Source organism: Bacillus rossius, chromosome 8 (genome assembly GCF_032445375.1).
Source record: "Bacillus rossius redtenbacheri isolate Brsri chromosome 8, Brsri_v3, whole genome shotgun sequence".
Lineage (NCBI taxonomy): Eukaryota > Metazoa > Arthropoda > Insecta > Phasmatodea > Bacillidae > Bacillus > Bacillus rossius.
In genome coordinates, this window is record NC_086336.1 from 59,745,992 (window position 1) to 59,758,367 (window position 12,376).

A 12,376-nucleotide genomic window follows, 5' to 3' on the forward strand; every position below is an offset into this window, starting at 1 on the left:
TTCTTCATACTGGTTATCCATGCCCTCATGTCATTCACCATTTCTTCCAGGATAACCCTTATCTTCCTGATATCTTCTACATTTAACTCTTCAGCAGCCATCTCTTTCTAAAGCATTTTCTAATTAATCAACCTAAATAATTTCTTTTTCTAATACTGTTCTTAATTTTAAATGACCTAGCTGTACCTTCTAATTAAACTAACAATAACTCTATTACATTCAAAACTATCACTGGCTACAGTAAACTCAAACTAACTCTAGAAAAATCCAAATTCACTAAATTTCTAAACACTAACTATATTCTGGTAAACTAAATTCTATTCTTAACTTATATTCTAATAATGTAACTGAATCCTAAATCTATTAATTAGGGCTATCCCACTTCTGACACCAAAATGTTACGATTTGCCTCGTGGGGGTTCGTAAAGGATAGCCCAATTAATAGATTTTATTTCACACACACAGTTTTATTTATTACCACTACTTGTCACTTACAATTAATCTTCTAAGATGGCAAATAATTAACTACACTTAAAGAAATGTCTATTCTCCAGTCACTCGTTCCACACACCTCGCTGGGCCGCACCTCTGGCGCAACTCTCGCCGCAGCACCCCTCGTGGGTCTGCGCCGCGGGACTCCGTCGCCGCACTCCGCCGCCGCCGTCACACCCTTCGCCGAGATCCCACACGACGACTCGCTCGCAACTTCACTCGGGACTCCGCCGCGCCCGCGACTCTATCGCCCGGAAACTCCCGACTCCACTGAACTCACTCACTCCCTGCCCTGGAACCTTCGTCCAAGGACTTCGCCACTCTGCCGCACCCGCGGCACTATCGCCCGGAAACTCCGCTGCAGGAGAACTCCCGACTCCACTCACTCACTCAGACTCTCTGCCCTGGAACCTTCGTCCAAGGACTTCGCCACTCTGCCGCACCCGCGGCACTATCGCCCGGAAACTCCGCTGCGGGAGAACTCCCCACTGAACTCCTCCTGAAGGTCGGCCCAACCTCCTTATATAGCCCTTGGGTTCCCGTCCAGAACAATCGGGCATGTCTCCGAGATATCGCGCGACCTTCGCCGTCGAAATGCCCAGAAACGCCTCGTGAGTCCTCGAAGGACGCGGCGGCTGCTCAAAGAACGCCGATAAACTCAACAAGCATCGGGTTCCCACAAAACGCGCCGATAAACATGTCTAAGTCCTTTTATTCCGCAGTGCGGCCTCTTTTAAGTAACTCGATCTGAGGCAGGTGCGCGCTGCGACGGTCAGGATGTTGCGAGACAGTATGACACGAGATACCAGGGAGAGGATGCGGGTGGAAGGGGCGCGCAGACAGGCCGAACGAGCACAGCGATGCCAAGCACTGCAGCCAAGCGCGATCGTAACATTATTAATACCTTTGAATATTAAAAAGAATTCGTGCTATATTTTTAATTTGATTTTTTTCGTCTTGTCGCGTCGGCAGGTAGCTCTTTAGAGACGGTAACACACGACCGATTGGCCACGCGTCATAACAAGAAACCACCATAGCATTTCCCTGGAGTGTTTTTTCGGAAAACCGTGGGAAAACCCCAGTCAAAATGGCCGCAGCGGCATTCGAGCCCGGGTAAATGGAATGCGAATTCCATGGCTTTCCACCGCGCCACCTTGTTCCACTGTACTTAATCGTGCTCACATTGAGTTGGCACACACTCCAATAATTTGTGAAATTACGGTAGCAGCTAAAAAAATCGTACTTGTCTAAAAAAAACTGTCATGAAGCAAGCATTCATCCATGGCTACACACAGATTTAAAAACATTAGCTATTTTAAAGGAAGGCAACTCCTACGTAATTGTACAAGGAGGGACCTTAAGTCGGGTGTAATCTAAAAGTTGTAGCCTCTATTAAACAAATTAATACTTTCCTGTATTGGTCAACAAACTGCACAATGCTGTACAAAGTATAAAAATAATTTTCTGACCATATAGTCTTCGATTCTAAAATATTACCAAATTTCAATGTTTTTTTTTCTGCCTGTTTTTTCGAAATTTTGTGAGCAAATGTAACTACTTTTTTTATTTTCTGTTTTGCTGTCAGAGAAATAAAATAAAGCATTTGATTGATTTGAAAAAAAAATATATCTGACATGAACATTCCGTAGACATTGTCAATTTAGTGATTCACTAAATATGCGTAGCAAAGTATTTGGCAAGGTTTTTAAATAATTAAAATAGAATCATTACATTTCGGCATGTCATTATCAACTGCAACTATAAAATATATATAATATTTATAAAAATAATCTTTCTTAAAAAAGTTGTCAATGAAAGAGAATTCTGCAGTTTGGTATTATTTTAAAATTTTTAATAAAGTTTTTTTTATTTAAAGTGGCATCCTAATATTATCAATTAAAGGGGTATGATTTTTTTTTTAATTTAAGGAGCATCTGTCATACGAATGATGGAACACTTCATGACACCCGCCACCTTCCGACGTGGGATTGGACGATACCTCTTACATCAGTGAGTAAAGTGATTTATTCTACGTTGATTTTAATACATCACATAAGAATAAATTAATGTAAGTGGTAAATGTTAGTTCTCCAGGAAACCGGTGCTGATGCTAGGATTAGGATTGAGTTCTTCGCCATCTTGGATTGTGACAAATGTAACGGCTGCAAGAACGCTTATTTTTTGTGGCAATACTGCAGACTGTTGTATAAGGGGCTCAAAGTAACCCGATTGTGAAGACAAATGCCACAGAAGAAATTATATGCCTCACTTTAAAGTATTCCTGATATTGATATTCAATCATTGTTAAGATCATGAATTTTAATACGATTGAGAAAAAAAATTCTTATACAGATGTTATTCTATTCAATGTATTCCAGAATATAGATATTTACGTTTGATGTTATGTTTTGAGGTTATGAATGGCATGTACTCATGTTATCCTTTTGGGTTGAGCCTCGCTCACATTAGTCGAGTTTACTGATAGAGTTTTTAAATTGTCGGCAAAAGCCGTCCCCTTACGCGACCATGGCACCTCGCCAATTCAACATATTATAGAATATTGATATTTACGTTTTGAGGTTATGAATGGCATGTACTCGTGTTATCCTTTTGAATTGAGCCTCGCTTACATTGGGCGAGTTTACTGATCGAGTTCTAAATTGTCGGCAAGCCGTCCCCCTGCGCGACCCTAGCGCTTCGCCAATTCAACATATTATAGAATATTGATATTTACGTTTTGATGTTATGTTTTGAGGTTATGAATGGCATGCATTCGTGTTATTCTTTTGGGTTGAGCCTCGCTTACATTGGGCGAGTTTACTGATAGAGTTTTTAAATTGTCGGCAAAAGCCGTCCCCTTACGCGACCATGGCACCTCGCCAATTCAACATATTATAGAATATTGATATTTACGTTTTGATGTTATGTTTTGAGGTTATGAATGGCATGCATTCGTGTTATTCTTTTGGGTTGAGCCTCTCTTACATTAGTCGAGTTTACTGATAGAGTTTTTAAATTGTCGGCAAAAGCCGTCCCCTTACGCGACCATGGCACCTCGCCAATTCAACATATTATAGAATATTGATATTTACGTTTTGATGTTATGTTTTGAGGTTATGAATGGCATGCATTCGTGTTATTCTTTTGGGTTGAGCCTCGCTTACATTGGGCGAGTTTACTGATAGAGTTTTTAAATTGTCGGCAAAAGCCGTTCCTTTACGCGACCATGGCACCTCGCCAATTCAACATATTATAGAATATTGATATTTACGTTTTGAGGTTATGTTTTGAGGTTATGAATGGCATGTACTCGTGTTATCCTTTTGGGTTGAGCCTCGCTTACATTGGGCGAGTTTACTGATCGAGTTTTTAAATTGTCGGCAAAAGCCGTCACCTTGCTCGAACATGGTGTCCTACCGCGTAGGTCCATGGTGATTGGACCGTGTGATGATTGTTGATGTCGCTGTTCCTCCAGCGGTAACGGCACCGCGGATCCGAGCGGCCTGTTCTCCGTGCTGGACGAGGAGTACCTACGAGACTTCCCGGACCGGGCAGTCAGCGTGGGGGAGGTGATGGACACCTGGACCCTGCAGAGTGGTTACCCTCTGGTCACCGTCACTCGGAACTACACCACGGGGGCTGTCAACGTCACCCAGGTGCGACGCGTGACACCAGAACAAACATGCCGCAGCACATTTTTTTTTGTTCCCTAGGCTAAAAGTTGCACTCAGAGGACAGACATTTTTGTCGAATGAGGAGGCAATCACGTTCGTAAACAACTATTATGCAGAGACTCGCGCAAACAATTGTTAAAAAAAAACAACTGCTCGTCCAAAATGGCTGAAATTTCAGACAGTGTATTCCAAAACATGACTAAACACATTCCCCAATTTTCGTTAACGAGTGCCGCCATCTTCATGTCGATGTCGGTCGGAAACTTTTCAGACAATCCTCGTACTACAGACACCCCCCCCCCCCCCCATCACGGTACCTCTCTCGCGTCTGATGATCCGCCTTGTGATGTTACCGCTCATACACGTTCTTTGAATGATCCTTGCAATGGTTTAAAAAAACATTTAATGTCCATGAAATTATTTTTAATTAATCTCGACCACTCCCAGAATCATTCGAAGACATGCGCCATTGTTGAATAAACTCGTAATCCCGGAATGGCGTACGTCCGTTAAAACTGTTTTTGAAAAATCTCCCCCAATGCGAGAATCATTCAAAGAACGTATTTATGCCCGGTACGCGTCAGTCAAATTGGAAACTGAAAATCAAGTGTAATTATGAAATTGTTTTGAAAAATCTTCACCATTGCAAAAAAATCATTCAAAACAAAGGTATGCAATTTGCTGAATTCTCTGTTAATCCAGGAATGGCGTATGCCCCTGGAATTGTTTTTAAACAATCTTCCCCGTTGCAAAAAAAAATCATTAGAAGAACGTATTTATACTCGGTATGCATCAGTCCATTCGGAAATTGAAAAGCCAGTGTAATCCAGTGACGGCTTATGTCCATCAAATAGATAATTCACTGAATTATTGTGTTGCAACTTCCAAATACTCAGCACATAATTTCAATGTGGATTTTGAAATAAAAGCGAAAAGAAAGAATTTCTTCTCCCTAAAATAATACCAGTTCAATATACACCGCTTTTGTCTGTTCAGGAGAGGTTCTTACTGCAAAGTTCAGGCAATCCCAGTGATCGACAGTGGTGGGTGCCTCTGACATACACTACTGAGTCACAACTTGACTTCTCCAACACGACGACCAGAACCTGGCTGAACGCAACTGTACCTGCTGCTACCATCACGAACTTGACAGCTTCAGCCTCGGAATGGGTCATCTTCAACATACAGGAGATAGGTAAGACTTGGCGTTTTACAGTTTACTTGGTTTCACTATACTTGCTCCATTGGACAGACGACCACTTCACCTTCATCTGTTGAGTTTCAGCTCTCGTTTTATTCTTGTACCACAACTTTAAACCATTTTTAACATTTTAAAACCAATTGATTATCTTTCTAAAACACGAAATGCTACTGGTAAATAAACAATTTTGACCAGGAAAGAAGCTTATTGCAAAAAAAAAAAATACACAATAAAGAATATACATAAGTAACATTTGTTTGAACAAAACTAACTATTTGCATTTTCAGACATTTTGATGAAGCAACTGGGGCTGATAAAATAAAAATACTTAAAAGATGTGAAAAATATTATTCACACACTGGTAAAATTTTTATTTTTACTGCATGGTATTAAAAAGTTTTATTCTATGAGTTAATAATAAATGGGTAAAAATTATGCCATGTGTTTTTCAATATGTTTTTGTTTTGTTAGTTCAATCTGATTAAGTTTTTTACCAAGTTTTTAGATCCAAGTATGTAAATGTAGTTCAAATCACTTATTTTGATGATTAATTTCTGGCAGGAGCATTATGAAAGTGTCTAAAATTATTAACCATATATTATCCTTTATGTGATTGTGGTATATTATAAGTAGAATAACTTTATATGTAAAATTACGATTGATTAATGAAATATTTCACTAACCGATGGTACCTTTATTAAATGGTGAAAGAAACTGACTTACTCATACCACATTAAAATCGTTGCTTAGTATAATTTGTAACTGTTGTGTCAGTTTTCACTGCTGTATGACCTAGGCAAGGTGACAATGTATTGTAGAAGTGCCATTATAGCATCAAAACAATATCGAGAGAATGCAACACTTTCAAATATGAAGCTGGAATTCTCAAGGCGCAATCTCTCAAGAAAAGTTTCTTAATACATTTTCCTGCAGTTTTAAGTACTTTTACTGTATATTTATGTGTTGTCAGTTAAAATATTGTATCACGAGATAATTAATTAGGCCTAACGTTATTATCGAGCTATAAATTGTCAACAAATGATCATAGCAATGGCTTTTTTATGCTATTACATAATATTAAATAATAATTTGCTGAGAAATTTTGAGACAAAAAAAAACTCATGAGAGATATCGTGATAAAACTACAGTAAAATACCTTTGAAAAAATAATTAAAAGAAAATAAAAAAGCTAAAATGGCGTGTGTGAAAAAGCCTTAAGGGGCCCGCCTCTTCAGGGGTGTATTTGTGTTAGTGAGGCGGGATGATAAGCGCGACGCTCGCTGGTGCTTCTAGCGCGGTGTCGCCTCTGGACTGACGCGCAGTCTTCTCGTCGTCACATGATAACTAAGAAATTTGAGCGGTGACCGTAAAATTATATGGCGGAGAAATGAAGATAAAGGTGTTATGCAAGCCCCTTAAGTGCTTTCAAGAATCTGTACTGATTGTTTTATGCCTACAAATTACTCTGGAAACACGCTTTTTAGGCATTTTAACGCTTCTAAAAATACAGTTTAAAAACTTAATCCGAAATTAAAAGTACTTTTCGGCCCTCAACGAACTCTTATATGCTATTCGTAAATAGGCCCCACTCGGATATCTTGAGTAGTTTTGAAATCGCGTTGTTTTTCCTGAAGCTCTGCACACCGTATGTGTGCCCAGGTAGGCGGGTCCCTTAAGTGCTTTCAAGAATCTGTACCGGTTGTTTTTACGGCTAAAAAATTACTCTGAAAACGTGCGTTTTAGCCATTTTTAACTCTTCTAAAAATACGGCTTAAAAAATTTAATCCGAAATCAAAAGTACTTTTCGGGCCTCAGCGAACTTTTAAATGCTTTTTTTTCGTAAGCAGACCCCACTCGGATTATGTTGAGTAGTTTTGAAATCGCGTTTTGTTTTTCCTGAAGCTCTGCGCACCGCGTGTGTTACCGGGTAGGCGGGGGTCTTAAGAGACGGTGTTCGTCGCATGTTGCGCACGGAAACAGAGAGGCGTGTCGTCGCAAGGGACGCCGATTTCCACATTATATTTTATGTCCGTTTAGTTTGAAAGTATTAATAATGTAACTGACCTGACCTAATTGACCATTTTATTTATTACGCATTCACCAACACACGGCAAAATAACAAAAATGGCGAAAGGGTAAAGGTTGTACAGGCGTCGTATTGCAAAATTAAAAAAAAATTCGATATCTCCTAAAGTATTTGTAATTTCTTACCTTCGCCGGTTGATTTGAAAACAGGAAGTGAAAGAGCATAGAATAAAAGTATTTTTTGGATTTTTATCATTTTTTTTTCCGCATATACCGCTACTCTACATATTTACACAAAGTTGGAATATTTTTATAAAAAAAAACTTTCATTTTAGGGATTTTAATTTGTAATATTTACTTACACGTGTTCGTACACTACTTCTACACGATGGCCGGTGCCTTACAAGTTAAAAGTGCGGCAGACCATACGTTCTTTCATAACCGAGGTTATGTAAGAACGTATGGTTTATAGTTATGTAAGAACGTATGGTTTATAACGTATGGTTTATGTAAGAACGTATGGATTATAGTGGACCCCAAACCACTTGGTTGGGATCAAACCCATGAGCTCTCCGTAGGAGCTGTGAATCATTAAAAATCACAGCCACCAAGGACCCCCAAAGATGGAATAAGTTAACTCTCAACTCATGTGTTCAACCCAACTGTAATGCGTGATCCTTGTTCGGTTCACTTGTGTTACCTCATTTTATCTTCAATTATAAAAATGCCTGCAGGGTTCTACCGGGTGAACTACGACGGCCGCAACTGGGAGCTGATAGCCCGGCACCTGGACTCGGACGGCTACGAGGACATCCACCTGCTGAACCGGGCCCAGCTGATGGACGACGCCTTCAGCCTGGCGCGCGCGGGCGTTATCGGCTACCCGGTGGCCCTCGCGCTGACCCGCTACCTGGCCCGGGAGGTGGACTACGTCCCCTGGATGTCCGCGCTGTCCGCCTTCAACTTCCTGGACCGCAGGCTGCGGGGGAGCTCGCAGAGCGACCACGAGGCCTTGAAGGTGCGTGGCATCTCATCGCGTGCCTGGCTGTCAGTCGCGTACTGGATGTTCGCTGTCTCCGCCTTCAGTAGCCTTTGGGGGGAGCCCACTGTAGGACCTCTAAGCCTTACAGGTATGTGGTGCGCTAAGTGCTCTTACTCAGGTATGTGGTGTGCTAAAGCTCTTCCTCAGGTATGTGGTGCATGAGTGGTCTTACTCAGGTATGTGGTGCATGAGTGCTCTTCTTCAGGTATGTGGTGCATAAGTGCTTTTACTCAAGTATGTGGTGCATGAGTGCTCTTCCTCAGGTATGTGGTGCATAAGTGCTTTAACTCAAGTATGTGGTGCATGAGTGCTCTTCTTCAGGTATGTGGTGCATGAGTGCTCTTACTCAGGTATGTGGTGCACTAAAGCTCTTCCTCAGGTATGTGGTGCAATGAGTGCTCTTCTTCAGGTATGTGGTGCATGAGTGCTCTTACTCAGGTATGTTGTGCACTGAGTGCTCTTCCTAAGGAGTGTGGTGCACTTAAGCTCTTACTCAGGTATGTGGTGTACTAAGTGCTCTTCCTCAGGTATGTGGTGTACTAAAGCTCTTCATCGGGTATATGGTACACTAAAGCTCTTCCTCAGGTATGTGGTGCATGAGTGCTCTTCCTCAGGTGTGTGGCGCAGTGAGCTGCAGAGCCGCCACCTGCCCTAGGTGCCGGGCAGCTTCCGAAACTGGACGAGCAGCAAACACTAACACCTCGCCGCTGTCTGTCCGCAGAGCTACGTGCTGGGACTCATGGAGAAGGTGTACCAGGCAGTCGGGCTGCGGGAGATGCCCTCGGACAGCCACCCCGCCAGGCTCCACCGCAACCAGATACTCACCTGGGCGTGCCGATACGGCGAGCGGCAGTGCCTGAGCATGGCCGCGTCGCACTTCTCCCTGCTCATGGCCGACCCCGACAACTACCTGTGAGCTCCCGAGCTCTCTCTTCACCTTGTTTCCCCACTCCGCTGTTCGATCCACGACCAAAAATAATCTTAGCCCAAAAAATTATACAACGAACGCATTCCGGGACTTACACTTTCTTCGCTCGCGTGGAACGGGAAGTTCGTAACCTCCCGATCTGCGGCTACGTGAGCCAGTGGCGGATCCAGAGGTTCACCTCGGAGGGGGGGCACTCTAGGATTTCAGAGAAGCCAGAGAAAAAAAAATGTCTTAAAATTACTAAATTTGTATTTAATCTACTCAACCTACACCATAACATCCAACCACCAGATTTTGTGATTCTACAAAAAAAATTCATTATATTAAAATATTTAATTGGTTTCAAAAACAATCATTTTGTCGGCAATATTAATGTAGCAGACAACTGGTTTATTCGGGGGGGGGGGGGGGGCACTTGCCCCTGGTGGCCCCCCCCCCCCCCCTTGGATCCGCCACTGACGTGAGCTCAATACTGATCGTATTACAGGACACATCCCTACCAGTTGTTACCGATTACCTCGCATTAGAAAAAAGTAATAAACTTGGTAAACGTAATGTAAATTTTTTTATGATAATGTAATTCTATTTGCGTTAACTGTGTTAAAAAAAACAGACGTACATACGAGGGAATAATCTTAAAGTTATGTCTGGTTAGTCATTTAAAGAAAATAAACTCTTCAGAAAAAATATTTTATTGACTTTTTTTTATTTTACTACATACCGACTTAAAATTTTCATAAATTCTCTATTCAATTCCAAGCAATTTTCGTAACGCTGCCCCAGTTTCTTTAATCGTTTACGTGCAAGTTCGCCGACTTGGAATTGAGCCTTGGTCATAGGCATCACGGACTTCAAATACGCAATGCGTGTAGCTTAATTACAGGCGCTTAGAAAACATCTCCGCAAAACGTTCAAGCGATCTCCGCACTCATGTCGGAGAATGACGGCTGCCGTGTTTCGGGTCGAAAAAGGCATAATTTTGGTTGATTTCACGTAACGTTAGTCAACAATTACAGCAAATATTACAAAATTACGATTTTAACTGGTTTAATTTCCAGCAGGCTAACTTCTTTGCAGAGGATTAAAGAAACTGGTAGAACGTTTCGAAAAGGTGCTTGGAACTGAATGGCAATTATGTGAAAATGTGAAGTAGATATGTAGCAAACTAAAACTGTCAACAAAACCTATTTTTTCATGGATTTATTTTTTAATGACCAAACGAACCTTACTTTAAGAATATTTCTCGTATATTTACAGTTTTATGATAAAAGGTCTGCGTTATGTCCACGTGTGACAGAAGTGAAATTTTTATTATTATTATATTATTAGGTATAAGAAACATAAATCTCTTTGGCTGAGGTCCCAGATAAAAATAAATATGCAAGTATGCTAGGACTACATTATGCTATTGCGAAAGTCGGCAAGTGTGCAAGTATTCAAGTATGCAACCGGTTCCCTCACCACGTACCTAAGTATTCTCCTCATGCGATCGGAATTTTCGTAACGCTTGAAAATTGTAGCTCCCTCAGCAAAGAAGTTTCACTTCAAAAACAGAAATGTTAAAAGCTTTTTTGTTTAAGTACATGCATAAACATGTTACTTAACATTGTCCTTAAAGTTAATTATATACTGATTTTTTGCAGTCCATCAAGGAAATTTTCAACTTTTTAAATTTTTTGACGTGATAACGTCTTATAAATCGATGAACGCCGGCTGCACGCATGAAAAAGGCATGACTCATTGTCACGTTCCGCCTGAACCGAGCGTGCAAGAACCGGCCAACCACCGTGCGAGGAAAATCTTCTATAATATCAAACAGGTTAAGGCGGGCTATTTGAAAGCAGCAATTAAAAAATTTAGATTTATCCGTCCAATTTCGTCATTTCATTTTAACAATTTATTGACATTGATTTGATTTCATTTTATTTCTATAACTAATTGTTCGTGATTATATTTCAAAACAATTATTTAAATTAAATTTGCAAAAACTGTAAATAATATTTTAAAATTAAAAAGTATGCAATTTTTCATCAATGTTTTCTTATGACGTTATCACGTAAAATTATCGTCCGTAAACCAACTTTACAGACAACCCCCCCCCCCTTTTTTTTAGAGTCCCTCCTGATTTGAAGAGCGTCGTTTATTGCAACGGTCTGAGCCAAGGCGGTGAAGCTGAGTTCAACTTCCTGTGGAATCGCCACCTCAGCCACAACGTGAACTCTGAGCAGATCGTCATTCTAACAGCCATGGGGTGTGCTGGAAACGAGACACTAATTCACAGGTGAATGATGTATACGATATTTTATGCACATTTTCCCAGAAAAATTCTCACCAACACGTTTTCAAAGAATGTTCATTAAAAAAAAACTAGTCCGTCAGGTACATGGCGAATCGATCAAACTTTACTCAGATCATAATGAAAAACATAATAATTTGCTAATCAAGTCAATTATTTTAGAATATTATATAGTTTTACACATTATTAAGTGTTTTGGATGTTTTGTTACGAACTACTTTCATAAAATGATACACGTACGGATACCCTTTGTTTATCATTGCAAAATAATTAAGCAGGATTGCCAATATTTCATTATTACTCGAATCATAATGAAAATACTGATACAATTCTAGTACCTACTGTACACGTTATACAGACATATCAAAAATAAATCAGTTTAAAAATAAATAAAAAAAAAAGTAAAATGTTCTTATTTTAGGCTCCTGAGGCTGTTAATCACAGAAGATAACGGAATCAGAGCGCAGGATGAAACGACCGTTATCAGCTCCGTCCTCAACAACTACGGAGTGGACCACGCTCTCACCTACCTCAACAGCAGCTTACGGGACATAGTTTCATTGTGAGTTCTCTGTCGAATTTTGTATGGTGTTTAACTATGTAGTCTCGTTTGTACAACCTTGCAACTAAACCACTGTGGCAAGTCAACCTTGCAACTAAACCACTGTGGCAAGTCATCAGACAGTTTTTTCGAGCTTATAATGGCCTCGTTGTTAAT

At 40.6% G+C, this 12,376-nt stretch overlaps 1 protein-coding gene across 1 annotated transcript in view; it reads left to right on the forward strand.

The window, feature by feature from the left end:
- The window catches only part of LOC134535382 (uncharacterized), an 89,694-nt gene that overhangs the window by 7,713 nt on the left and 69,605 nt on the right, over window positions 1-12,376 (forward strand). Inside the window, exons 6-12 of the mRNA XM_063374456.1 lie at window positions 2,421-2,502; window positions 3,968-4,148; window positions 5,163-5,361; window positions 8,127-8,410; window positions 9,156-9,346; window positions 11,476-11,643; window positions 12,080-12,220. Of these exons, the coding sequence (XP_063230526.1) occupies window positions 2,421-2,502; window positions 3,968-4,148; window positions 5,163-5,361; window positions 8,127-8,410; window positions 9,156-9,346; window positions 11,476-11,643; window positions 12,080-12,220 (1,246 nt within the window). The remainder of the gene's footprint in view (window positions 1-2,420; window positions 2,503-3,967; window positions 4,149-5,162; window positions 5,362-8,126; window positions 8,411-9,155; window positions 9,347-11,475; window positions 11,644-12,079; window positions 12,221-12,376) is intronic.